Source organism: Eptatretus burgeri, chromosome 14, assembly GCF_056783735.1.
Source record: "Eptatretus burgeri isolate ZD-2024b chromosome 14, Ebu_testis_v1, whole genome shotgun sequence".
Taxonomy (NCBI): domain Eukaryota; kingdom Metazoa; phylum Chordata; class Myxini; order Myxiniformes; family Myxinidae; genus Eptatretus; species Eptatretus burgeri.
The window spans coordinates 69,133,943-69,161,799 of NC_140974.1; the positions used below are offsets into that span (position 1 = coordinate 69,133,943).

The 27,857-nt window shown below is 45.8% G+C and overlaps 1 protein-coding gene across 2 annotated transcripts in view; it reads left to right on the plus strand.

Annotated features, from left to right (window-relative positions):
* Positions 1–21,423, plus strand: part of GFUS (GDP-L-fucose synthase) — a 26,760-nt gene extending 5,337 nt beyond the window's left edge. Inside the window, exons 2-10 of one of the 2 annotated variants that reach the window (XM_085855405.1) lie at positions 1,209–1,323; positions 1,431–1,559; positions 7,439–7,512; positions 8,694–8,827; positions 11,157–11,221; positions 11,372–11,438; positions 14,691–14,770; positions 19,339–19,438; positions 21,052–21,423. In XM_085855405.1, coding sequence (XP_085711531.1) covers positions 1,209–1,323; positions 1,431–1,559; positions 7,439–7,512; positions 8,694–8,827; positions 11,157–11,221; positions 11,372–11,438; positions 14,691–14,770; positions 19,339–19,438; positions 21,052–21,107 — 820 coding nt within the window. In that variant the 3' untranslated portion in view covers positions 21,108–21,423. The remainder of the gene's footprint in view (positions 1–1,208; positions 1,324–1,430; positions 1,560–7,438; positions 7,513–8,693; positions 8,828–11,156; positions 11,222–11,371; positions 11,439–14,690; positions 14,771–19,338; positions 19,439–21,051) is intronic. The other variant, XM_085855406.1, reaches the window with a different exon arrangement.
* The last annotated feature ends 6,434 nt before the right edge of the window (positions 21,424–27,857 follow it).

The following is a 27,857-nucleotide window of genomic DNA, read 5'->3' on the forward strand; positions in this document are numbered from 1 at the left end:
CTCTCTCTCTCTCTCTCTCTCTCTCTCTCTCTCTCTCTCTCTCTCTCTGCCTCTCTCTCTCTCTCTCTGCCTCTCTCTCTCTCTCTCCCTCTCTCTCTCTGCCTCTCTCTCTCTCTCTCTCTCTCTCTCTCTCTCTCTCTCTCTCTCTCTCTCTCTCTCTCTCTCTCTCTCTGCCTCTCTCCCTCTCTCTCTCTCTCTCTCTCTCTGCCTCTCTCTGCCTCTCTCTCTCTCTCTCTGCCTCTCTCTGCCTCTCTCTGCCTCTCTCTCTCTCTCTCTCTCTCTCTCTCTCTCTGCCTCTCTCTCTCTGCCTCTCTCTCTCTGCCTCTTTCTGTCTCTCTCTCTCTCTCTCTTTCTCTCTCTCTCTCTCTCTCTCTCTCTCTCTCTCTCTTCCTCTCTCTCTCTCTCCCTCTCTTTCTCTCTCTCTCTCTCTCTCTCTCTCTCTCTCTCTCTCTCTCTCTCTCTCTCTCTCTCTCTCTCTCTCTCTCTCTCTCTCTCTCTCTCTCTCTCTCTCTCTCTCTCTCTCTGCCTCTCTCTCTCTCTCTCTCTCTCTCTCTCTCTCTCTCTCTCTCTCTCTCTCTCTCTCTCTCTCTCTCTCTCTCTCTCTCTCTCTCTCTCTCTCTGCCTCTCTCTCTCTCTCTCTCTCTCTCTGCCTCTCTCTCTCTCTCTGCCTCTCTCTCTCTCTCTCTCTCTCTCTCTCTCTGCCTCTCTCTCTGCCTCTCTCTCTCTCTGCCTCTCTCTCTCTCTCTCTCTCTCTGCCTCTCTCTCTCTGCCTCTCTCTCCATATCTGATGTTATATTTGATACAACACCCCTGAGGTCAGGATAGCTTAGAGGTGTGCACTTCTTCATTCGTATGTAATACATACGTGGCATCATGGTAGCTGTGGGGTAACTAAGAGTAAGCGAGCTATCTCCGACACCTTGAACAAATTACAACTTGCTACACCTTCAGCCGAGTATCCTGCGTTTGAGTGGCAACCCGTCTCGGATTGTAAACTTTGCCAAAGAAACTGCTTCGACAGAACAGCGCTGTGTATAGAGCATGGTACGTAAGAATAATAATAATAATAATAATAATAATAATAATAAATACAAATTCGATACTATCACTAAAATGTACTTGCACTATATCCAACAACTACACGTGTAATGCACGAAGTTGGCTCCCTACTATAGTCCGGTGTAACTTGCATCGTTTTGTGCTCCTAGGAGTGTGGAACAGACTCGTTTGTTGTTCGAGAAGCACAAACCGACACACGTCGTCCATCTCGCTGCAATGGTCGGCGGTCTTTTCCGGAACCTGCAGTACAACCTGGATTTCCTGGTAGGTGATTGTTTGTCCACGGGCCGAACAGGTCACACAAGAAACCTGTGAATTGCTCGCCGATGTTTTGCTTCAATGACATTGACATTCGTTTGTGTCGAGTGCAGCGAAACAACCTGCACATGAATGACAATGTGCTGCACTGTGCATTTGAGGCAGGAGTGAAGAGAGTTGTGTCTTGTCTCTCGACGTGCATCTTCCCTGACAAAACCACGTACCCCATCGATGAAACGATGGTGATGCTCTTCGAAAATTATTCTACATTCAGAAAGGCTCAGGATGGTGATTGCACATGTAATTGCTGGGGGTGATAAATACGTTCAAAATAGTCTTGAAAAGTCGTGAAAAATTTATGATGGTGTATCAATAAGTTTGTTTTTTTTAACCCCCCCCACCCCCTCCAGAATGCTGGATCCTAGGATCCTGAGTTCAAATCTCAATATCTGTTGAATTAATACCAGGTGGGGTTGACTCTGACTGTCATCCTTTCGAGGTCGGCAAAATGAGTGCCAGCTTGCTGGTATCCTGTGTCGGAGTGGTGACCCGTCCAGGATTGTGCCCAATAGCCAAGGAGACTGCTTTGGCAGCACCAACACTCTGCACAGAGTGTGGTCCCGATGGATGGATGGAAGAATGCGGGAATGGTTTTGTGATGCATGGAACTCAGCACAGATGTTTCACTTTTTCATTCTTGATTGATCTCATGTCTCACGTTCTTCCCCAGCCGTGATCGAGATTCTTGATGTCGTTGGTATAGAAGTTATGATTTTCCTTCAGTTTTTTTTTTTTTGTCATATCCACATTCATGGCAGGGTTGTCTTGTGCCCGGATGTTAATGGCTTCCCGTTCACCCCGACTCTTCATGAGTGCGTCACATGGAAAAAGTCCTTGCCCACAGTGCAAGGTCTCGAGTCGGATTTCAGACCCACTGAATGTTCTGTTGAGCTCTTGACTCGGGTCTTGCCAACTCTTACACGAAACTTTATTTTTCCTCTCCGCCACATAAGGTGCACTGAGGTTATGTATTTACCCCTGTTTATCCGTCTGTTTTGTGAGCAGGACATCTCATGAGGTTATGAACGGATTTGAACAAAACTTGGGTGGACAGGTTGGGTGTGTAACAAGCACGAAGCGATGACATTTTGGTGAAGATCATGAATCCGGATCCGATAATTTATTAATTTTTTTTTTTTTTGTTAAAGTGATTCTTCACAATTGAGAGATCTGCACCAAAAACGATGTCTACCACGATATCGCAAAAAGTTATGGACGGGTAATTACAAAACGTGGTGGACGAGTGAGTCGGTCACAAAAAGAGCTTATTAGATTTTGGTTCATGTCCAGATGCAGATCTGACTTAAAAGTGGGATACGAAACGTGAACTGTTCAGCCTGGCAGAGGTATGCGCTCGACCGAGTGCTGTTCTAGTTTAACTAGTAATTCCCGCTCAGTCAGGTCAGGTCAGGTTCGATCTGTGACCTGCTACAGGTACCATGTAAACCTGTACTAACCTGTTCCATGGTCGGGTTGTCGGCGACTAAACCGTCTCCCCCACCAGGTTTTCTGGTGAGGAGGGTGTTTGGATATGGACACCCAGCAGGATTAAAAACAAAACCTGTCAAAGGGCGGAGGAGCTCCTTGTGAGCCAACGGCCATCCATATCTAGTGCCCAACTGTGTCTGCGGACGTCCTCCTGCAGTGGGTCACTTCTTATTAGGAGGTTGGTGGCAGGATTTGCACTCCGGCCACCGTAAAACCCTTCATTCCGCAAAAGGCAAAAATGCAAAAAAATCTGAAAACCCCTCCGTGGGAGTACCTCCTGTGCAGCTTCCCTTCGCAGGGCAGCTCACCGGATGACGGGATTGGGGCAAAGCCTTCGGGACCCCCAATCTTTGATAGGAGGGAAACCACGGGGTAACATCCCTGGGTCAGATTGCGGGAGAGTGTGTCGGAGTGGTGCTGAGGTGTCGTCCACCAGACGGCGGTCTCCTTGGGTTAACCTGAGGCGGTCCCTTCGGGTGGGTGCCTGGAATGTCCTATCCCTAAGAGAGGATGATCACCTGTCTCTGTTACCATCTGAGCTCAAGCGTTTGGACATCGGGATTGCAGCTCTCTCTGAGGTTCGGAGACCGGATTGCGGCGAGATAATGGTGGGTGGTTACACCTACTATTGGTCTGGTCGCTCTGATGGTTACCATACCCAAGGAGTTGCTGTAGCTGTGTCCAATAAGCTGACCCCAATGATAATTGAAGTAACACCGGTCAACGAGCGTATTATGAGATTAAGGATTCGTCACTCCTTAGGTGTCATTTCCCTGGTCTCTGTTTATGCTCCGACTGAGGCGAGTGATCTCACCGTGAAGGACGCATTCTACGCCACACTCGAGTCTGTGGTTGATCAGTGCCCCAGACGAGATACACTTCTAGTCTTGGGGGATTTCAATGCATCGACTGGAACTGATAGGGATGGTTATGAGGTGTGTGTTGGTCCCCATGGGTCAGGAATTATGAACCAGAATGGCACTAAGTTCCTTGACTTTGCAAGAAGTCATGGACTTAGAGTGGCTGGTTCATGGTTTCAGCGCCCACAAGCTCATCGCTGGACTTGGTATTCCAACGCTGGCGGTGTGGCAAAGGAGATTGACCATGTCCTCATTGACGGTCGTTGGAGGATGATCCAGAACTGCAGGGTCTACCGGAGTGCTCAGTTCCTCAATACTGACCACAGGCTTGTTGTAGCAACTCTAAAGCTGCACCTTAAATCCTGGAGAATGGTACCATCCCAGCCGAGGCTGGATGTTGCCAAGCTCAGGGATGAGAGAGTAGCTGAGGAGTTTGCGAACAGGCTGAGTGGACACTTGGGGGTCTGGGTGCTTTGGGGGGTCCTGAAGAGTTGTGGAGCGCCTTCAAGACCACCGTCCTTGATGTTGCCGGTGGATGCCTTGGAGCTCACCGCAGGGCAAAGAAGAATTTTGTCTCTCAAGGGACACTGGATACCATTGACCAGAGTCGCAGGGCCAGGCTGAATGACAGAGCTGAGCTGTTCAGGGAGCTGAGACGTAAAACTGTACGTGCACTGAGGGTGGACAAGGAGGCCTATGTGCGAGGAATCTGTGAGGGGGTAGAGCATCACCTGTGGACAGGTGATTCTCGGACCGCTTACAGGGGAATTCGCGCATTACGTTCATCCAAGCCCATCCCTCGGAGCACTGCAGTTCGAGCAGAGAGTGGTAGGCTCTTGACAGAGGAGTCTGAAGTGAAGGCCCGCTGGGCCGGTTACTTTGAGCGGTTGTACCAGGCTGATCCCCCAACTGTCAAGTTGGACGTCAAGGGTGTTACAATCCCTGTTGCTGACCCTCGAATCAACTGTGGTCCACCTACGCTTGTGGAAACACGGGCTGCGGTGAACCAGTTGAAACGGGGCAAAGCTCCAGGGATCTGTGGCATCCATGCCGAACTTCTCAAGGCTGGTGGAAATGCTGCACTCGTGTCGTTGCATGCAGTTTTGTGCTCTGCCTGGAACACAGGCATCATCCCAACTGACTGGAAGAGGGGCCTTGTTGTCCCTCTCTGGAAAGGGAAGGGTGATCGCCAAGACTGCAACAACTACCGAGGGGTGACGCTGTTCTCAGTGCCGGGCAAGGTCTTTGCTCGGATAATTCTCGATAGGGTTCGCCACCATCTGCTTGAGCACCAGTGTCCATAGCAGTCAGGCTTTACACCAAAGTGGTCAACGATTGACCGTATCCTTGCACTTCGTGTCCTCACCGAACGCAGACGAGAGTTTCGGCAGGGGCTGCTTGCAGCCTATGTTGATCTCTGTAAAGCGTTCGATTCAGTGAATCGGGATGTCCTCTGGAGGATTCTTGGTCTTCGTGGGGTGCCACCAAAACTGATCGATCTGATGTCTGAACTCTACTCTGGTACTGAGAGTGCTGTGAAGTGTGGTGGTACCATCTCTGACTTATTTCCAGTTGTTACTGGAGTTCGTCAGGGGTGTGTACTGGCCCCCACACTTTTCAGCACTTGTATGGACTGGATTCTAGGGAGGATGTCGGAGAGATCAAGTTGCGGTGCGTCATTTGGGAATGTCAAGATCTCGGACCTTGATTTTGCAGACGATGCAGTCATCTTTGCGGAGACTTTAGACATCCTCTTGGGGGCCCTCGAGGTGCTGAATGAGGAGTCGGAGCCGTTGGGATTACGGGTTTCTTGGGTCAAAACTAAGATCCAGGCTTTCGGTGACATCTTGGATGCTGCTGTCCTGTTTGTGTCTGTTTGTGGTGAGGATGTTGAGGTCGTGGAGAGATTCACTTACCTTGGCAGTGATATTCATGTCTCTGCTGGCTGCGAGTCAGAGGTCAATAGACGTCTGGGTCGGGCCTGGGGAGTCATGGATTCACTGGATCATGGGGTGTGGCGCTGCCGGTACCTGTGCGGGAGGACGAAAGTCCGAGTCTTCAGGTCCTTGGTACTTCCAGTCTTGCTCTATGGGTGCGAGACTTGGACTCTGACCAAGGATCTGAGACGGAGACTTAATTCCTTTGGTACCAGGTCTCTTCGGAGAATCCTTGGCTATCGCTGGTCGGATTTTGTGTCCAACGAGCGGTTGCTGAGAGAGACTCGGATGAGATTTGTTACCTGCATAGTCCGTGAGCGTCAGTTGCGGCTGTATGGACATGTGGCTCGTTTTCCTGACTCTGATCCTGCTCACCAGATTCTCTCAGCGAGGGAGTCTCATGAGTGGAGGAGGCCAGTGGGTCGACCACGTGCCTCATGGTTGCAACAGGTTGACCATCATCTCAAGGAGATGGGGATGGGCCTGGCATCTGCCTGGGGGATGGCCAGATGGAGGCTCCTGGAGTACCGGCGGAAAGTGAACGCAGCGACGTGCTGTTCTGGCACATGCTCCCATACCTGACCTGACCCGCTCAGTACCCGCTCCCTCCAACAGGGGTCAGTGGTAAAATCACTTGCACTGTTCCATGTCGTCTCACCACCGTCATGGGATGGTGGGGGCGGAGACGGGGGGGGCATGCCCATGACCTGACTTCTGTGTACCACAATAATGCTTGCAGAATTTGGTGGAGAGAAGCCAAGTCGTTTTTCAATTATACAAGGTTCAGATGTACGTAAATAAATAAAAGGTCTTCACGTAGAGACGCCAGATCGCCTTGTCGACCTCTTGCAAATTTGTGATGGTTTTGATTTTTACTTCCTATCACAATATGATCTCTCTTTCTCTTTCTCTTTCTCTTTCTCTTTCTCTTTCTCTAATATTTAAACAAGGAAATGTGACGCAGGAGGTGGCCATTCGGCCCTTCATACCTGCACTACACTCAAACCAGATTCAATAAATCCATCAAGCTGTCAATTTAATCTCATCGGGGGGACGACATCAGGGGAGGAATGTGGATGAGAGAAGTGTGGCAGCTCGGGGACATCGCCAGGTTGTTGAATGTAAAAATGTGGAATTTTAATGTTTTGTTTTTTTTTTTTCCCCAGGGAAACCATTGCACACATTTACTCCTCTCCTGAGTGAAAGACCTTTACTTTGCTCCCATTCTTAACCCATATCTTCTTCCTCCGAGTCGATGGCTCCTGGTCCTATCAGTATCCATTCTGTTGAAGAGCTCTTCTGTACTTTTTACACCTTTCATTATCTTCAACATCTCTATCATATCCCCTCGTAGCCACCTCCTTTCTACTGTATAATTTTCTTCCTTTGTTGCTTTCTTTCTCTGCCAGGGAAGGTTTTTGTGGTTTTCTTACCCATCCTTGTGTTTTTGGTATCTATTAGTGCACGGAGGCTTTGCTTTAAGATTTGTATTTACCAGAACTTGTGCTGCTGATAAAGTAGTAAGAGTGAAACAGCATTGTCTATAACTAGTATTAATATAACCTTATGGCAGGGATTAATAAAACAAATAATTATCAATATGACTGCTGAATGCTGCCCCCTTTGGGTAGTGCTCCATGGTGATACCCCATCGAGATCTGCCCTTGTCTCGTATCTTGCTGTCTCTTGCTGTGTTTCCCAATGTCCCTCGATGCCGAGTGAGTGTTTTTCATCCTTTGGAGAGCTCACTCGCTCTCACTCTCCTATTCTCCCTAGATTTACAATGGTCCTCCTCATGAGTCCAACTTTGGGTATTCATACGCGAAGCGCCTCCTTGATGTGCAGAACAGGTAATGCTTTGTTGAACTTCTTTTTTGTTCCTAACTTTGCTTTCTTCACACTTTTTTTTTATTATCCCCACGCTTTTTCATTAAAAACGGCGGGATATTGTAATCGGTTCCCGTCTGTTTGTCCATCCGTCCGCGCTATCTCCGCCTAATCGGTTGGGCAGAAATTCATGAAGCTTGATAATTATGATCACTATCTGGCAAGAAGGTGGAAAGGCGGTCACTTTGTGACCCTATCCCCTGGGGCAGGGTCAAAAAGGTCAAATACTGAAAAATGCAACAATGGGCACATTTTTAGACTTTTTTTTTTTTACTGAAACTTTGTATGCACAATAACATTTGAGGATGCATGACATATGTAACCATTTTTTTTTTTGTTATTGACCCCTGGTTCATGCCCCACGGGGTGGGGACTTAGGGTCACAAGGGTCCAAATGTGGGAAGAAAAAAAACCTCCAAATTCCTGGTGGAACTTTCTGCCATTTTCAACTTTGCTTTCGATGGGAAGCTTGGCGATTTGTGATTTGCATGCCATCGGCTTTGCTCTTATTTTACTTTCTTTTGACCATTTGTTCCTTTGCCTTCCCTGTCCACCCATTCTTTCAATCTTAACGACTTGCTATTGTAATTTTCACGCCAGTCTGTCTCCTTGATGGCTTTCAAAAAAAAGTTTTTTTAAAAATTTTTATTTTGTGCACAAACATCATGATGATGATTTATTCACACCATCCATCAACCCCCTAACCGATACACCCCATACATGCCCTTCCCTTCCCCTTAATCAAGCAAGTTATTTTGATGTTCCTGCAAATCTACCATAAACTACTGTTTTATCTTCTGCTCTCCTCCCACTCCACAATTCTATTTTTTTCTCATTTTTAACCTCTTCATTTGAGTACATCATTTGGCCCTATAAGCAGTAGCGTGAACATTTTGATTCAATTCACAAAATTCCATCCATTGTGCCAAGTTTTGTAAATCATGGACACCTGCAAGTTGGGTCACCTTGCATAATTTTGAGTGAATGTTTCACCAATTCATTCATTATTCTTTTTGTTGTTTTGAGCTGTATTGATCACTCCCTTTAATTAAATTATAATCATCTCGACAATGGTATGATAGTTTAGAAATGTGCGCTGTGATAGTCGTCATTTTGCTTCATCGAGTTGCTTATGCTGTTCCAGGGCTTACTTCCGGCAGCACGGACGCCGCTTCACATCCATAATTCCAACCAATGTGTTTGGCCCCGATGACAACTTCAACATCGAGGAGGGTCATGTTCTTCCAGGGCTTGTGCACAAGGCCTACATTGCAAAAAGTAATTGACAACTTCCATTGCTTCTCCTCTCTCCCTCTCTCCACCCTTATGTCATCTTCACGATCACAATCTTCCTGTACAATTTTTAAATATATGTTTCTGAAGTACAAGGTGGTCCAGAATGATGTGCAACTTTTCAAGCAGTTGTCATAATTACCGCGAACACCGAAGGTGGACGGAGGTTACGTATCGTATTCACTCCTGTTTGTTTGTCTGTTTGTGAGCAGGGTATCTCAAAAAGGTTGGGGATGGATTTGGACGAACCTTGGTGAACAGGTTGCGTGTGTTACAAGGATTAATTGATTCGATTTTGGTGAAGATCCTGATCTGGATATGGAAATTTTAAAAGTTATTCTTCACCATTGAGCGATCGAGCCAAAAACGATAAATCGCACGATATCTCAAAAAGTCTTGGATGGATTCAGATGAAACTTGGTGGATGAGTTGGTAAGGTGACTAGACAATCTGTTTAGGTTAAGGATGCAGATCCGGCTTATCAGTGGGACACAACACGTAAACTGTTCAAGCCTCAATCATGTCAAACAATTTCTCTGTGCCTCAGCGGGCGCTCATTTTAGCGACGTTTCTTACAACTAAGTAATACGTTTCCACACACAGGCAGTTTCGTAGGGTCTATCCAAATGCATGAATTCCACAACACCAAACCATCAAATGCATTGTTAAAAAGTTTACAGACACTGGGAGTGTGAAAGACCAAATTAAAGGACACATTGGTCGAACACTCTACAAGACAGAGGCTGTAAGAGAAGTTTTGCAGGCTTCTCCAAAAAAGTCAATCTGCCGATTTGCAGAGCTGGTGGGAGCTTCTCGCACGACTGTTGGCAGAATCGTACACGACGGTGTGAAACCGTATCCTTACACGATAGTCACTGCAGCTGCAGACTGAAGGAAATAAGATGGACGAACAACCCATGGCCTCCATACTCCCCGGATCTGTCAACTCCCGACTGCTACCTATGGGGGTCCTTTGAAGCTAAAGTCTACGAGACAACCCATACGCACTGCAGGAGTTGAACAACAACATCGGACAGGAAATCAGATGCATACCAGCTGCGATTCTCAGCCAAGTCATCAACAACTTCAGTGTCTATGTGACAGCTGTCACACTGAGGTGCAGTGCTTGGATTGAGTGTTTCATCATCCACTAAAGATATCATGCTATACTGCTTGTTGACATGGGTTTTTTCATTATAATCAACAAAAAATTAACTAATCGTGTGCATTATTCGACAAAAATCACCATAACAGTCAGGAGGTGCATCTGATATATGTGTGTGTGTGTGTCTGTATTTATTGCATTTGACTTCCTGCTTTACCAGTCGAGTCATTTCATTGATTTAATCCAGAGTGACATCACTACCTTTGCTGCGAAAATATATTCGGAATGTAAAGCCATTACGGTTAGAATTGGTGCTTTATACCAGTGGAACTGACAACTTGGGAAGTATCTGCCAGATTTTGGGGATGTGTGTTTCTAGTGCTGGTTAAATATACATTGTCTAACATTTAACCTTTTGTCTGATTATCACAAAATATAGATGCAACTTCTGAACGTTTTAATTAACCATTGTATTTGTCCCGAAATGGTGCATGTGCTATTGCTTCAGTTTGTCACTGAAGGCATCCTCCTACTCATTTGGGCGGCTCGTGGTTGATGTATTGGGGTATAATTATAATTATTGGTGAAAATGCTTCATCCTTAGAAATTACAGTTAGAGCGACATGTAGGGTTGCGATGTTTGTGCCATTTCACAGTCTGGCCAAACAAGTCCTGATCAGACCTTGTGGCATAATGGTTAGAACATCAGCTCTCAGTCTGGGAGGTCGGCAGTTTGATTTAGACCCTCGCTGCGACGTTCCAAAAACTTAAATCAAATTTTTTTTTTTTTTAAAGGTACGTGTTGCTTCCTCGTTGGCTGCTCAGCATTTAGAGGATAGAGCACAGATAGAATCCATTGGTTGGCATCAGTGCAAAAGAGGAGGTTTCTCCTTGATTGTCCTGCTGAGTTTGGAAAGAAACGTGTGGTCATAAAGATGGTGTCGCTGTTATCCAGCGTGCCCACAGGAAGCGACATCATTTCCCTCGAGCTCAGTGGCTGTGTTCGTCTGAAGTCAATCTGGTGTGTGTGTGTGTGTGTGTGTGTGTGTGTGTGTGTGTGTGTGTGTGTGTGTGTGTGTGTGTGTGTGTGTGTGTGTGTGTGTGTGTGTGTGTGTGTGTGTGTGTGTTTGTGTGTGATTTGTCGCAGCTTCTTCATGAGCCTTGGATCCATGTAAAATTAAAAGATATAATTGTTTTTGTTTCTGACAGGAGATGGAAGCCCATTGGTTGTGTGGGGAACTGGCAAACCACGCCGGCAGTTCATATACTCCATGGTAATTTGTACTTCCCAACACAAGAGGCAGAGTGTTGCTGCCCTATGTCCATTGCAACTCTGTGACGAAGGTTCAGCTGAATAAACCGATATCTCGTGTGAGCTTTGTTTGGGTTGGACTTTCAAGTTTAATTTTCTTTTCTCTTTCTAGGACCTGGCTCGGTTGATTGTTTGGGTGTTGCTCAAGTACGAGGAGGTTGAACCGATCATTCTATCAGGTATGACGGCATGCCGAGTCTCCCATGAGTACAATTTATTGTCACGGCTCAAATAAGTGGGATTTAAATCCGGATCCAGACTCGGTTGAACTCGCTTTACAATGAACCTGCGATCCATTTTTGAAACCGATTTCTTGTGCAAAAAAATTTCCCCGTTTAACTAAAGCAAGCTTCTCCGTGTAGCATTTGAATTTGTCGCCTTGTTCACTGATTAGCAGGGCAAAACGATCGGAGTTTACTGTGTTTTGAAAGGGAAATGCTGATAGGTTTGGTTGATGGGTTTTGCCTTGTTCTCGACGTTCGCCATAAATACATAAGTCGTAGCAACCTGGAAAAAAAAAAAAAAAAAAAAAGCGTGGGAATCGCTCTCTGAGAGAAAAAAATAAAAGTTCAATAAAAGTTGCTTTAAATGAATCCAAACCTGCAGGACAAATTATAAAGAAAATTGGAATCGGACAAAAAAAGTATATTGAACCCAGGCGGTGTATAGGCAACAGACTGCTACCTTGATTGCTCCAGAATTTAGTGGACAAAAAAATGGAAACACTGGGTAAATGAGGGACACCAAGCAATGGCTTCCACACAGGTGTTGCCCATTTGTTTGTTCAGCAAATAACATCCCAGCATGCTTAGGGTTATGCATTAGCAATGCTGCACAGGCCTGGCTGGTTACCAATAATTATGGCTGCAAGAGGAGACCCACCCCCAACCAATGCCTCCATCCACAGAGCACGTGTGACGCCCAATGGTTTAATGAGCATGACACCGATGTTATCCATATGTCATGGTCTTCTTAGTCACCAGATCTGAACCCATTCGAGCATTTTGAAGCCTGGAAATTAGCGTTTGGAGAAATAAAAATAATCATAACGTTGTACATAAACAAGATATTAACAAATTACCAGTCGGCATGTTTGTATTGAACTGCTCTACAAGTTAACACAAATATAAAATGCGAATCAGATCAATATTTCGGTCACCAGAGGTCACAAGGTCACCCAAGTTGACGAATGTTTAAAATCAGAGAACTCGTCAAATATTTAGCAATTTTAGCCTTGAGATTGGATTTAAAAGATTTTTTTTTAGAGTAGAGCTCCTGTGAAGCAGTCAAACCACCCATATTGAATTGTTTCTTATAATATTTAACCAGTAACAAGTGGAAGAAGGTCAGGTTTCAAAAAAGGTTACAAAAAAAACCCCCCTTCATTTTCTCCAGGTAATTAAGCACTCGTATATCTGCATTGCCCAATTCCCCCAAAACATTATGTTACAGATATTGACTTTGACCTTGCAGACCTCGTCTTACTCCCGGAGGTACTGACTCTTGGCTTGGAACTCGAGGAACCACTACAATTAGCTGTGTGGTTATGGGATTGGCCTCGTCGCTTTTTCTGTGCTCGCATGCAACTCTTCGGATTTGTTTCGGTATTTCGACACGTTGGATGCCACTTTGGCTGTTTACCGTCCAACCAGTCCTTCTTTTTAATATAAGATGAACGTTTCTCTTTCACAGTGTCAGCCCTTGAGCTCAAAGCTGACTTGAGTGTATTTACTGACTGCGGTAATATCCTCTACAGTTTTTTCTTTTTTTTAAAAATTGTCCTGGCATATGACACACAAACACACAAACACACACACACACAAACACACACACCATCCATTGGGACCATACTCTGTGCAGAGCGTTGGTGCTGCCGAAGCGGTCTCCTTGGCTATTGAACACAATCCTAGACGGGTCGCCACTCCGACACGGTACCAGCAAGCTGGCACTCATTTTTGCCGACCTCGGAAGGACGACGGGCAGAGTCAACCCCACCTGGTATTAATTCAACAGCCGAGTGGGATTTGAACTCAGGATTCTGGGATCCCAAGCCCACCACCCTAACCATTAAGCCAACACCAGGCACACACACAGTATATTGTCCCTTTATCAGTCGTTAACCTCTTCGAATTGCTTGTATTTACATTGATGCCAACCGCTGCTGTCTGGGGTCTGGGGCCGCTTTGTGCCATGTTGTTGGTCAGCCATGTTTCCTTTTCATATCTGCAGATGGGCAACCCTGAAAATAACGATGACAGGTTTACTCATAGGTATTCCACTGATCCAGTTACGTATTTTAAAAACTCATTTGCTCTGTAATATGATGTTTTGGGGGAATTGGGCAATGCAGATATACGAGTGCTTAATTACCTGGAGAAAATGAAGGGGGTTTTTTTTTAACCCGTTTTGAAACCTGACCTTCTTCCACTTGTTACTGGTTAAATATTTTAAGAAACAATTGAACATGGTTGGTTTGAATACTTCACAGGATTTCTTCGAAACATTTCAGTCAGAAAAATACATGAAAAATCCAATTTTGAGGTTAAAATTGCTAAATATTTGACGAGTTCTCTGATTTTAAACATTCATCAAATTTGGTGACCTTGTGACCTCTGGTGACTTAAATATTGATGTGATTCGCATTTTATATTTATGTTAACTTGTTGAGCAGTTCAATGCAAACATGCTGAGTGGTAATTTGTTAATACATCTTGTTTCTGTACAAAGATATGATTATTTTTATTTCTCCTTCCCTGAATTTCCAGGCCTCAAAATTATTACGACGACGTAACCTTAAATCTGATTTTTCAGCTTCGTGTGAAACATTGGCTCGGTCGTCCACCCGAGCTCAATTCTACTCCATCCCCCAGAGACGGTAGGGGGGCATCGACCTTTTTCAGCACGAAGTCCCTGCTTTTTCATCTTTGCCTCCCGGGTTATCACGGTATCTTTTTTCCCCCTCCACGGGCTTTTGCTGGCGTTGAAATCATGAACTTCAATAATGTTGGAAAAATATATAAATAATGGCAAATAAAACTTCCACTGCTGCTCGACAAGGAGAATGCATTTGTTTTCTCCATGGATGACGATCCGAAACTATCGATTCTGGGCTTTTACATTCCAGCCTATTCTGAGCCGCGTTGACAAATAAACATTTCACGTGATCCATAATCAAACCGCCATTTTAACTGTGATTCCTGGTTTAAACGTTGACGAGATGACATCACGCCTAAGTTCTCTATCTTTCTGTCTTGCCCAGTGTGTGGTGGTATTGTGTGTGTGTTTTTTTTTTTTTTAATCTGTTGTTTTTAACTTTCAAATGCTTTGACTTGTCACCATTTCTTGTCTCATTTTGAGAGGTCCCATAAATCATTGATCTTGTTATGGAAATGGCAGTCTAAGCCCAGACTCACATGGCACTATTTGGACAGTGGGAGAGGAAGACGAAGTCTCCATCAAAGACGTTGCCGAGGCAGTGGCTGCTGGCATGGATTTCCATGGAGAGATTGTGGTATCCTTTTACAGTTGTCATATTTAATAAGCTTAATTTTATTGGGTAAAATTCTAAAGTGCAAATTTTCACCCGAATATAATGGGAAGATTCGGGTGTGACAGGATGTTGTCAGATGTAGCAGCACGATTCGAGCCACTGCGTCAATGTGTGCCGTCCTTCGGATGGATTAAGCCAGGTGTCCTATCTGTTAGCATTAGTTTTTGGACTGTAAAGATCTCATGATGTCATTCGCAAGGAATAGGCGAATTGTCAATTGCCAGCACCTTGGCCAAATTCCAAATTTCTTCCTGAATCGACTGCAACCGAACATCAGGCCGAACCTGCTGGTTCTTGAAAAGATTTGGGTAACAAGTTCTCCCACAGCCAATCCCATAATAAGGTGGTATTATGTCTGTTGTTGTACTAGTTGTAGTTGCAATCTCATGGGAAAACTTCCTTTGATTAGGAACTGCTCGTGAACCATTGGTTTTGTTTGTTTGATCAGATTTATTATCGTATTAGACTAGATGTCGGGAAAATAGAATGTTCGTGTGCTGATGTCTTTTAAATGGAGGATAAACTGGCACTACTGAGGCACAGTCACATGACCAGCCTCGGTGGTGTAATGGCTCGTGTCCACTCTGACCAAATACTTTTAAACATGGTACATGCTGCTTCATTGCTTGATGCTCAGCGTTTAAAAAGACAAGAGCACGGGCAAACAACCATAGGTTGGCAATAAGAGCGCAGGCTTTGATGGGCCGAATAGCCTCCTCCTGCATTGAAGTTCCTTGTAAAGAAACTTATACTTACCTCCGTCACTTACCTCTGTATTATAGTTGGTAACAGGTCCTACGACAGTCATCTGCAGGAAAGGAAAGCTATTTTTGCCTTTGTACAAATTTGTCATTCGTGTTCATCATACAACGTCCCACACACCATAACGTTCACGATGCGGAACAGCGGTGACTGGCGTCAATAGTTTGTGCACAAAGCGTCGCATCACTTCTGTGTCAGGATGCTAAAACGTGTCTCTGTCTCTCAGTTCTGTAAACCAAAGTTGTTCAAAAGACTCTAAGCTATATAGTTTAGGCCATTTTACTCAAGCTGCACAAACATACTGTCCAAAGACAGCCCAGCTCTACATCGCTCAAGTTATCGCGATATTGGAGCGTCACAAATTTCTTCTCCACACGTGGTCACATGATATCGGTCACATGACATCGGGCACATGGACTGCACTGCAGTTCTTCACAAAAAAAAAAAAAGATGAAAAAATAATGTTAAAATTTCAAATATCCTCCAAAGTTAAATTGGTTTGATGAAAGTGTTTATATCATACAAATTGTCCAAAGTACCAGAGGAAAGAAAGGGTAAATCTAATTATACACCAGGACCCCGACATTCCCCGGGGGATATGTTCCAGGAAAACCCCGTGAATGTTGAAACTGTGAATGGAGGGGCATTGTTTAAATGGGAAATGGGGGGATAGGTTCCGGGGATTTCCCGACCTGTGAAAAATCGGCGAATGTCGGGGAAAATCTTGTGAAAATGCAGGAAAATCCTGTGGAAATGGACGAAAATCCGTGCATGTCGGGGTAAAATCCGTGCATGTCGTGGTAAAATGCGTGTTTCGGGGTAAAATGCGCGAGTGTCGGGGTAAAATGCGCGAGTGTCGGGGTAAAATGCGCGAGTGTCGGGGTAAAATGCGCGAGTGTCGGGGCAAAATGCGCGAGTGTCGGGGTAAAATCGGTGAAATGTCCGTATGTGGCGACCTGGTAATTACTAGATACATCAATAGATGCTGATCGTGTTTTCATCCTGAAAGTAACTCACGAAGAATGACATGTTACACTGGTGAGACGTCCCGTGAAACTCCACACGTACAGGAAGCAGGTCATGTTCGCGGCTCGTGGAAGATATGTTTTTTTTGTCTACGTACAGTATTATACTGTACGTACACCCAGCTGTTTTGTGTGTGGCTAGTGGAAGATATGTTTTGAAACTGTGTTATGGTCGTGGCTCATGAAAAATAAAAATAAAAATCGCCGCAAATGTTGGAACCGCGAATGTCGGGGTCCGGGTGTATAAAGAAGAACGTTAGTTTGTTTGTTTGTTTGTTTGTTTCTGCAGTCGGACCCTGCAGCAACCAGCGCAACCAAACTTTGGATGGTCTTGTCTTTCATCCTGAGGAAGGTTGAGGGATGTATTTGGATTAAAATATTGACCCCCAGATAAAACCAGACAATTGGCCTTCAGGCCTCGATCGGGTCTTGTGCTTGCTTATACACTGCCTTGGTTTTTTTTCTTCCCAGGAGCGATTGAGTAAGATGTATTGTAATGATCGTATGTTGAGGTTATCGTGATTTGTTGTCAATAACAACAAATTTAATTACTATAGCGTTCTCACGTGCACCTGTTATTAATGGACAAATGTGTCCAAGAGCAGCGTCTTAAAGGTTTTGTCGGCTTACAAAAAAAAAAAAACTTCCGATATTTCGTCACGTGCCTTGATTAAGCCAATAGCGAGACCCGTCATAGTGTATTTACGTATTTACGAAATATAGTGTATTTATGAAATAATGTATTTACAATACATTAAATGGAATAATCTTTAAGTAGTAACGTGAACTTTTCGAAACTTTAAAGCAAATGTCCGAATATATTTAAAAGTTCATGATAGACGCTCTCGAAAGGCACCCTCAATGCGAGGATGTGTACAAGTGCTCAGTATTTAAGGAGATCCGGATCGTATATATAAAAGAGCTGAGTCCGAATATAAAGGTTTTGTCTTCACAAGAAGAAGAAGGACAACGCCGAGCGTTCTTAGAGTAGCGTTCGCTACGCGAGACGCTGCTAAAAAGATTGCTTTACACAAGCTTAGTGAGTATGTTACTTATACACCGCTTGGTTTTTTTCCTCGGAGCAATCGAGTGATGTGTTTTGTGGTTGTCATGCAGGAAATATTTAAATACATACTTCATTGAATTTCCTCGGGCAATGCCGGACCTCGGGCAATGCCGGGACAAACTCATGTTTGTGAGTCATTTATTTCTTTATTTATTTTAGATTTGAAGACCTCTTCAGAGCTGCAAGGCTTTTGTACAATATGGGCAAACACCCAAATATGGAGTTAGTTCAGTCTTCTTCTTCTTCTTTCATATGCAGAACAAGGCTGCGACGTAGCATCATTGGCTGAGGACGCAGCTGTCCCAGCGATAGCTCACCTACTTTTTGAGAAGGACAACTTGGGATCTTTAACGTTCACCAACTCGCGTCGATAGACAGGATGCCTAGTTTAACATACATCCGAGGGACGGCACAAACATGTATGGAATCTCCCTGCTTGTGAAACACCGTGATGACAGTTTATGGCGGGGTCAGGATTTGAACCCAGGCTGGAGAGAGCTTCGAGGTGAGTGTGCGTACCTCCAGTCAAGGCCATCCTGCCAGCCCAGTAGTTCAGTTATTAACCATTTGCCTTATAGATGGCCTGGCCATCGACTGACTATATGTTGATAGCAAAGGAGCAGCAAAAACATACTTTGTGCATTAACTTAAACATTTTAAAACCGCCTGAAATGCTGAGTTTCACCGATTTGCTTCTTTCAAATGCTAATACTTCAAAGCGGATGCCTCAACCAATAGGAGAGGTAATACGATGTTATGTTTGAAGGATTGTTTGCTCTTAGATGCAACTCACCCGCCTTTGAAGCAACAGGTGAACAGTTTGTCGATGAATCCACTTCCTCGGGAAGTTTGCGCCTGTTAGATTCCGGTCGAAAGACTTGGATTAAGTGGGGTTTAAAGGAATTGCAAGGAGGTGTGAAAATTGACATTTTATCAGAACTAGTGCGCGCCTGTACGTGCATGGCCATACGTGCAAAAAAACAAAAACTTTCAAACCGCGTTCTGGAAACAACAACCACACAGGCCGTTCCTTCGCTCTCGTAAGTGACGACTGGATTGGGGCATTGTGTTTATCGAGAAATTATTATAATACATTGTCATCACTATCCGGAAGTCCGTACGTTGTAACCCGTAATGGGGAACGCGCTCTAACTTGGCCATAACTTGGGAACCACTTGTCCGATTAATTTCAAACCTTGAAAAGGCACATACTCAGCAATGTAGCTGGCAAGTTTCAATTAGATCGGACCAGTGGTTGTCGAGAAACAGCGGACACACACACACACACACACACACACACACACACACACACACACACACACACACACACACACACACACACACACACACACACACACACACACACACTGCTGGAATTGTAGATAGATGACATATGTAGACGGTGCTTGGGTCGTATTTCATTTTCGGATAAATATAAGCAAATGTTTTTTTCCGGTTGTGGTTCGTAGAGAAGCATTTGGTGCTTGCGCTTGTTTTGTGCTGATTTATTTTATTTTATTTTATTTTAGTTATTATTATTTATTTGTTCTCAAACAAAAGGCTCTATTTCCAATGTTTTAACAGCATTCAATGTTTTATCTCATTTTGATGATCTTGGATGTCGAGAATCTGTAAACTTCATCTTCCAATTCACCGTTTCCTCAAGCACACCTCAGTTTGACGTGACCAAGTCCGACGGACAATACAAGAAAACCGCAAGCAATGCCAAGCTGCGGAAATATCTCCCAGACTTCTCCTTCACTCCATTTGATCAAGGTATGGTTGCCTATGAAGCTTTTTTGTTTCTCGATCTTTAAACTTTTTGCCCACAATTTTCATCTTCTCCTTTGTTAGATTTAATCCCAAGTTTGTTTTTTTTACATTCCTGTAAAGAATGGGCTTCCCATGCTTTTCTTTCCTGGCATTATTTTTTTCCCTACATCGGTGGTCCGGGAGGCTTGTGGATATTGTGGGATCCATGTTTGACCTTTGTAACCTCATTCCTCACAATGATGATCAAAGAATTGCAATGCTTGATTAATTTATTCTTTACAAGCAAAAGTAAAATGTCAATTACATGACAGTATTAAATGTGAGTTCTGACAATAAAGTTCCAGGATTAAAGCAATATAATATATTATTGTAAACGTACCAATTATGTTTAGTGGTCACCTTCAAAGTAATCTCTCTGGAAGTTTGTGCACACTTGCCAACGTCACTGCCATGCTTCAGAACACCCTTGGACGTCATTGTCTGAAAGGCCCATTTCACTTATTGGTTGTGGCTCTCTGGATCTCTTCTATTGATTCAAATTGAGTTCCTTTCATTGGAGTTTCAGACGTCGGTCAGATCGGACTAACATTCTCACGCTTTCAACGTTTTGGCAATCGATGGGCGTCCTCGCCGCACGTCATCATTCAGTCCATTCTCCCTGCCGCAAACCTCTTGGCCCACTCAAACACAAGGGATGTTGACATTGCATCTTCCGCATGCACCAGCTTCAACTTGTCAAAAATGTTCATGCCACTTTCGTTTAGTTTTACCAAAAACATGATGACGATTCTCTCTTCCGTAAATTTGTCGTTCATCTTCAGAACACGATTGCAACACATCATTTCAACAAAACCCCCAATACGGCTACAAAACACAACCGATCAATATAACTACGAGCATGACTGACAGGAAGATTACGATGCACGTCCAATCATGAAACCCAAGCCAGTGCTGCCAACTGTCGAGAAAAATCTTCCGTCCTGGAACTTTATTGTCAGACCTCATACAGTGATCTTGTTAAGATTGATGGTCTAAGATATTTTGAGCAGAATAATGGCATTTAAGGCTGGTAGGATGGCCTAGCGGTGTGCACACTCGCCTCTGAGCCGTCTAACCTGGGTTTGAATCTCTACCCAGCTACAAACTATCATCCTGGTGTCTCGCAGGGAGGGCGAGGCCTCAACGTGTGTGCCGTCCCTCAGATCGAAATTGAGCCGTTCGTCCCGTTTGCCGGCATTAGTTGGTGGACGTTAAAGATCCCACTGTGTCCTTTGCGATGAGTAGGAGAGCTATCCCCAGCAACATGGATATATTCCATTAGCGGCACAGCGAACCCCCAGCAAACGATGCTTACCGCAGCCATGTGTTGCATATGAAAGAAGAAGACGACGAAGAAGGGGGTTCATTCCACCCGGTCTAACTCTTCATGTGGTGACCAGTTCATATTTAGTGAATGAAGGTTTCACGGCAAATTGTGATTAACAAACCACGGTTTAAAGGGCCACACCATCCGTGTCCAACTAACCAGGTATTCAAAATAGAATTTAAAAAAAATGTCTCTGACGTCACTGACATGTTTTCTGGGATGTAATATCTTTAATTTTCTTTCTTTGCAGCTGTGAAGGAAACTTGTGAGTGGTTTGTGAAAAACTACAGTTGTGCACGCAAGTGACTCCGCCGTTTGTGGGGGGAGCGTTAGATGCGCGGATAGAGCCGGAGCTTGCCTCTTGCTCGTCACGACGTTGTTTGTGATTGGCTAAAAGACTATTATTACATTCATTCATTTCTCCTGGTGATGCTTCATTGTGATGTTTGCATTTTTCAATGTTGAAGGTGTACGTGGTTATGTATATTTCGAAAGTTTTTGCAAATGGGATTTTTGATTGTCGGTGCTGAATATAATTTGAAATGTTGTTTTACATTTTTCCCAATATGTTTATGAAAAGGATATTTTAAGTTGTTTATTAAAAACAACCGATTCAATATGACACGGCGTGTTTGTTTTGCGCTTCCTTTATCGGTCCCAAAAGGCGACTCTTCACGGGATTTATTGAGGTTTTAATTGGCTTTGTTTTTTTTAATTTTTTCTTCTTCTTCTGTACAAGAGTGAGGCTCATGGAAGAGAGAGGTGGTTAAGGGTATGAATGGTGGGGCAGCAGTTGGCCACAGTAGGCAGGGAAAGAGGGAACCTGTAGGTAAGAGTTCGGTGATCGTTGCAAGTCACTGGTCCTTCCTTTTTACCTCCTATTGTCCAATTTTGTTCCCTCTGTCATCTTGACCCTCCCGATCTACAATAGGATGCACGTGTTCTTCCAGCAATCCAAAACCTGGTTGAACTTCCAAAATCCAGGCTGACTGCACAACTCGACTCTTTTATTCCTCGCTTATCCTTTTGTATGCAGCACATGGCTGTAAATACGGAGCATCATTGGCTGAGGGTTTGACTGTTGCTGCTGATGGAACACCCTCAAGGTTTGGACTAGATTTTGTTCATGGTGCTGGTGAATGCTCGCCTACTCTTCACGAATGGCATTGTGGGATATTTGATGTCCATCAACAAATGCTGGCATACAGGACGTCCAGTTTAACGTCCATCAGAGGGACGGGCACACACATTGATGCCTCACCCCGTCTGTGAAACACCGGCATGACAGTTTATTGCTGGGTAAGGATTTGAACCCCAGGTGAGTGTGCGTCTCTCTTGGCCATCCTGCCAGCCCTCCTCACCTCTCTTATCTGTGTAATCACCTTCCAGAGGTTGTTCTGTCTCTTTCTTCCCTTCAGGGCCTTGAACAATCAGTGTACCACCATCTCTTGCTATTCCAAATTCTGACCCATGATCTTTATTACACATATTCTTCACCAGCCTTATTTTATACCTACTTGTCCATGCAGTTTGCTAACCCTGGCAACCATTTGTGGATGTACTTTTATTACTGTCCTCCTCTCCATGACACCACCAAATTAGTTTCCTTAAAGCTGTCCTCCTCTCCAAAAGGTGCACAAACGAATCGTCTTCAGTTCTCAAGCACTTTGGAGAAGTCGAGTTGTTCTTTGGACATTAAGAAAGTCTTTGACAGAGTCTGGGATTCAAGGCTCTGAGCAAAGCTCCCAAGGTCTGGTAATGAGCCTCAGCTCATCTCTTGGTTTTCTACCTTCCTCACTGGATGATCTATCTCTACCTGTGTTGATTGTGCCCCCTGACCTCCACCATATCTATTCTGGTGTCCTTCAAGATACTGTCATCTCTCCCTTCCTTGCCTTCACATGAATGGCATCCTCATAGGTAATAACAACCCTGTCCTTTTCTTTGTCGATGACTCGCACTACACTTCCTTGCAGTCCCTCGCTGTGGATCACCTCTCACCTGTTGCTTCCATCATTTATCTCAGTCGCATCCTCCAATGGGGCTCCGACAACCTTCTCTTTCAATCAGTCCATGACTAAAACACTCCTTATATCCAACAACTTCAACACAGCCACCTTCTAATCCTGTCCAATTCTAAACTCCAGCATTCCTCGATTAATATGCTCGGCGTCACCATCTTCAGCAATCTCTCCTGCCATCCTCGTATTGCCAAATCTGCCTCCGAGAAACTTGGTTTCCTCTTCAGAGCAAGTAAGTACTTTAACTCTCATCACCTTTTCACCCTATACAAATCCCAAGTCAGACCAGTGCCGGCTTACTGCTTCCATGATTGCGGTGACACCCCTCCGTCAGTTATCGGTATTCTGGCTTGTGTCCATGCCAAGGCTATCTAACTGATTACGATCATACTCTGTCCGACCATCTCCAACCTTTGGCCCACCGTGGAGGTGTCCCAGTGGTGTGTTCTGCTCGGAAGCAGCTTATCGCTTGCCAAGCGGCTTGCTTGATTCAAAACGCTCAAGCGATTGGAGAGTATGAGGAAGAGGGAAAGAAAGATAATAGAAGAAGAATTTTTATTCGTCCGAACACAGTCCAAAAAAACAGCATAATATACATTTATTTATGTATATTGTTGTGGTTCTTGGAACCGCATGCATATAACAGATAGGTGTTCCAAGACAGTTATTCCATTATTATACGTGAAGATAGTCCCCTTCCTTTTGTTTCGTGGGACAACAAGGGAGTGCATTGTGATGATCTTATAGCAAGGGTTTCTTCAATCATTTTTTTTCCCTTCATTTCATCCCCACTCTTCTTCTTTTCTGATTATTCCTGAGGAAAATCAGCCACGTGCGCCTTCGCTGTAAGGTGGGGCCTTGTGGAGGCGAGCACGTGCAGCGCGATGGTGGGGAAACTGCGGCGTCACGGTGGGGAAACCGCGGCGCCACGGTGGGGAAACCGCGGCGGCACGGTGGGGAAACCGCGGCGTCACGGTGGGGAAACCGCGGCGTCACGGTGGTGAAACCGCGGCGCCACGGCGGGGAAACCGCGGCGTCACGGTGGGGAAACCGCATCGCCACGGTGGGGAAACCGCAGCTCCACGGTGGGGAAACCGCGGAGCCACGGTGGGGAAACCGCGGCGCCACGGTGGGGAAACCGCGGCGGCACGGTGGGGAAACCGCGGCGTCACGGTGGGGAAACCGGAGCGCCACGGCGGGGAAACCGCGGCGTCACGGTGGGGAAACCGGAGCGCCACGGCGGGGAAACCGCAGCGTCACGGTGGGGAAAGCGCATCGCCACGGTGGGGAAACCGCAGCGTCACGGTGGGGAAACCGCAGCGTCACGGTGGGGAAACCGCAGCGTCACGGTGGGGAAACCGCAGCGTCACGGTGGGGAAAGCGCATCGTCACGGTGGGGAAACCGCATCGCCACGGTGGGGAAACCGCAGCGTCACGGTGGGGAAACCGCAGCCCCACGGTGGGGAAACCGCGTCGCCACGGTGGGGAAACCGCAGCGTCACGGCGGGGAAACCGCAGCGTCGCATCATGTGGTGTGCTCGTTGGTGCTGGACTATTGACTCGAGCTTCCGATGGTCTGGGGAGAATTGCCGATTGCATTAGAAAGGCATACAAGTTAATACCTCTTAATGAGGCTGCACGATGAGGTTAATGAGGTTTTTCACGGCACGGGAAACACGGCCAGCACGACGCCCACGCTGCACGAGACGCGTACAGAGACCGATAAAGCCTGTGGTGAATTGAGGTGAATTGAGGGACATGACGCGGGATCACATGTTGTGCGTCTCGCGTATAAGGGGAGGTCTCCGCGGCACGGGGTGATTGTCCCCGGGGCATTGCCATTTACATCGGCTGTTCACTTGATGCTCGTTGACTGAAGGTGCTCATTGACTGGTGAGAATGGAGATTATATCGAACTCCGTGCTTACGCGGATTTAGTCTGCAATGATTAATCGCACATGTATACGTTACTGCTTATGTACTCCTAGCTGAACCTGTATTCCCCGGTGTGCCCACAGAAGCGGCTCCAATCAAATGGAAGAAAGCCTAAACTCTGAAGGTTCTTCTCTCGCTTTCATTTCAAAGCCGACTCTACTGCTCCATCTGGCGGTCGTGCTCGCCACCGAGACCCGGCCCCACAACAACACTTCTTGGAGAATCAGTCAAAGAAAAAGTCGGAGATCTATTAAATACAAAACAATTATCACTTTTGAAACACATCCCCATTTGGAGGAACACAAAACGTATCCAAATAGATTTTAAAATAATAAATGCCCAGGAGGAGGAGGAGGAGGAGGAGGAGGAGGAGCCTCGTGTCAAGCTTCTCTAAGGACCGTACCATTATGTGTGGGGAGGGGGGGGGTTTTATGTTTGTAGATCTTGAAGAATTTGGATGAAAATAGTGTTAACATGACGAAGCACCTCTCGTAATAGTTCCTTCCACTTGCAGAGCGGTTTGTATAAAGCAGTTGATACGGAACGACTCGCTTGGCAAGCCGCTTGCTTACGGAACACCCGTGGGAGTGTATCGGTGAAGTAACCCATCACACGCCTCTCAGTCCTGAAGGTTATGGTCTCGTCACGGCTTCCGGATATCGCGTGTCATACAAGTCGCTGGCGCAAACTACGCCGCCATGACCAACATACACTGAAGAACAACATCGAACGTGCCAACGCTGCACACTGACCCGTTTGACAAATGCATGGTAATCCGTGCACGGATTTAATGGCAATGATTCCATTTTCCGAACGTGAACATCGTTTTCCTTCGATTCCAACATCTCCCTTCCGCTCGTCCCCCCCTCCCCTCCCCTCCCCTCAGACCCTCGTCCCTCCCTCCTTCCCGCGCTCGCTCTCTTTCCCCATCCACGGAATCTGGTGAGTCCCGAAAGAAGGAGATTTGGAGCCGAGAATAAAAACCATCGCGTTTAGCGACATCGACCGCGGTAAGAGACCAAAATGAAAGGAGGACGACGCAGACCGAATAAGGAGAAGACGAGAGGAGGCTGCGCGGTTCCGCGTCGCCACGAGGCCGATCGAGGCCGATCGAGGCCGTGGGCCCACGTCCGGAGTTATTTAATATTTATTTATTTAATCACAATGTTCAGTGAAATGTGTATAAACACGTCGTTTAATGTTCGCGCGAACCCCGCGTGGCGCCTTATACACCTCCACACGACGTGTGTGTGTGTGTGTGTGTGTGTGTGTGTGTGTGTGTGTGTGTGTGTGTGTGTGTGTGTGTGTGTGTGTGTGTGTGAGTCTCAGATTCAGAGGGTGCAACGTGCTACAGGAGGCCCTGATGTCCATCTCGGCCGGCCGTGGCCCATAAACAGTGATGTCTGTGCTCCATTTGTTGTGCAGTCATCGGTGTTTACCAGGTAAACGTGAAAGTGAGGAGGTGTTGTTCCAAATGGTTGATGTTCTACTCCAGAAATCATCCTTGAGTTCTCATCTTCGACACGAGAATTGTTCACCATCCTGGATTTGCATTGTTCACCATCCTGGATTTGCATTGTTCACCATCCTGGATTTGCATTGTTCACCATCCTGGATTTGCATTGTTCACCATCCTGGATTTGCATTGTTCACCATCCTGGATTTGCATTGTTCACCATCCTGGATTTGCATTGTTCACCATCCTGGATTTGCATTGTTCACCATCCTGGATTTGCATTGTTCACCAATCCTGGATTTGCATTGTTCACCATCCTGGATTTGCATTGTTCACCAATCCTGGATTTGCATTGTTCACCAATCCTGGATTTGCATTGTTCACCAATCCTGGATTTGCATTGTCCGGTTTGGATCACACCAACATCACACCATCAATGTCCAGCAGAGACGTCTCGACGAAGATATTTCAACGATTTCTTGTTTTTTTCCTGATATGAGTATTCACCATCCCTGAATTGCAGTTCAGGTGACATGGCTCCTAATTATGATCTTTTGGACGAGCGATTCTCCCAGATCCGACGACTTCGGTGTAACAATGGCCAGAAAATGGTATCAAGACTATCTGGAGTGTGTGTCATGACAATGGGCCGGCCACGTGGTTACCTAGTCCCCACCTTAAGTTTGCCCCACCTCTTACAACATTATGCATCTTCCTACCCAGGCGAGAGGTGAGTGGCCCCAGCTACCGTCCTCGATTCCACCAATGATGGACCCCGGTACTACCCCATGGAGTAAGCCCCCTCAACTTCTGCCATTTCCATACCACGTCTGACCTCTTATACCACATCTGACCTCTTACCGTTGAGCCGTCCAGTCTGGGTTAGATTCTCAGCCGAGCTATAAACTGTCGCATTGTAGTTCCACATGCACAGTGATGCCTCAAAGGACGTTAATCAGGAGCACGGGTCGTTTGAGAACATTTAAAGATCACACAACGTCCTTTGTGAACACAAGGTGAGTCATCGCCGGCAAACAAAGGACAAATTCCTGCCACCTTCCATCCCTTGGCAGCCGGTTCGTGAAAGACTTGAACCAAAATTGACGCAAGGTGGGAATGATTAGTCCGTCAACAGTTGTCGTAGCAGTATCAGTAGTTCCCTAGCCTGGTGTTGGCTCAGTCGTTAGGGTGGCGGCTTGGGATCTTAGGGTCCTGAGTTAAAGCCACGTCGGCCGCTGAATTAATACACCAGGGGGTTGACTCAACCTGTCATCCTTCCGAGGTCGGCGAAACGAGTACCAGTTCCAGTGTGTGTACTGGTAGAGGGGCACTGCATCAGTGACACAGTCGTGCTTCAAGAAATGATAGCTACCCTAACAGCTAAGCTGCCATATGACCACCACCAGTAGTTCCCTTCTTTCATCCGTTCGGGGTACAGCTGTGCTGCTGATGCAGTGCCCCCTTGTAGATTGGAGCAGGATCTTGGCCTCGGTTCCTGGTGACTCACTTGCTCTTCACGAACAACATCGTGGGATCATTAAGGTCCAGCAGCTAATGCCGGCAGATGGACCTCCCAGTGTCCATCCGACTGACGGCACACATCGATTACTCGTCCCGTATGCGAAACACCAGGATGGCAATTTA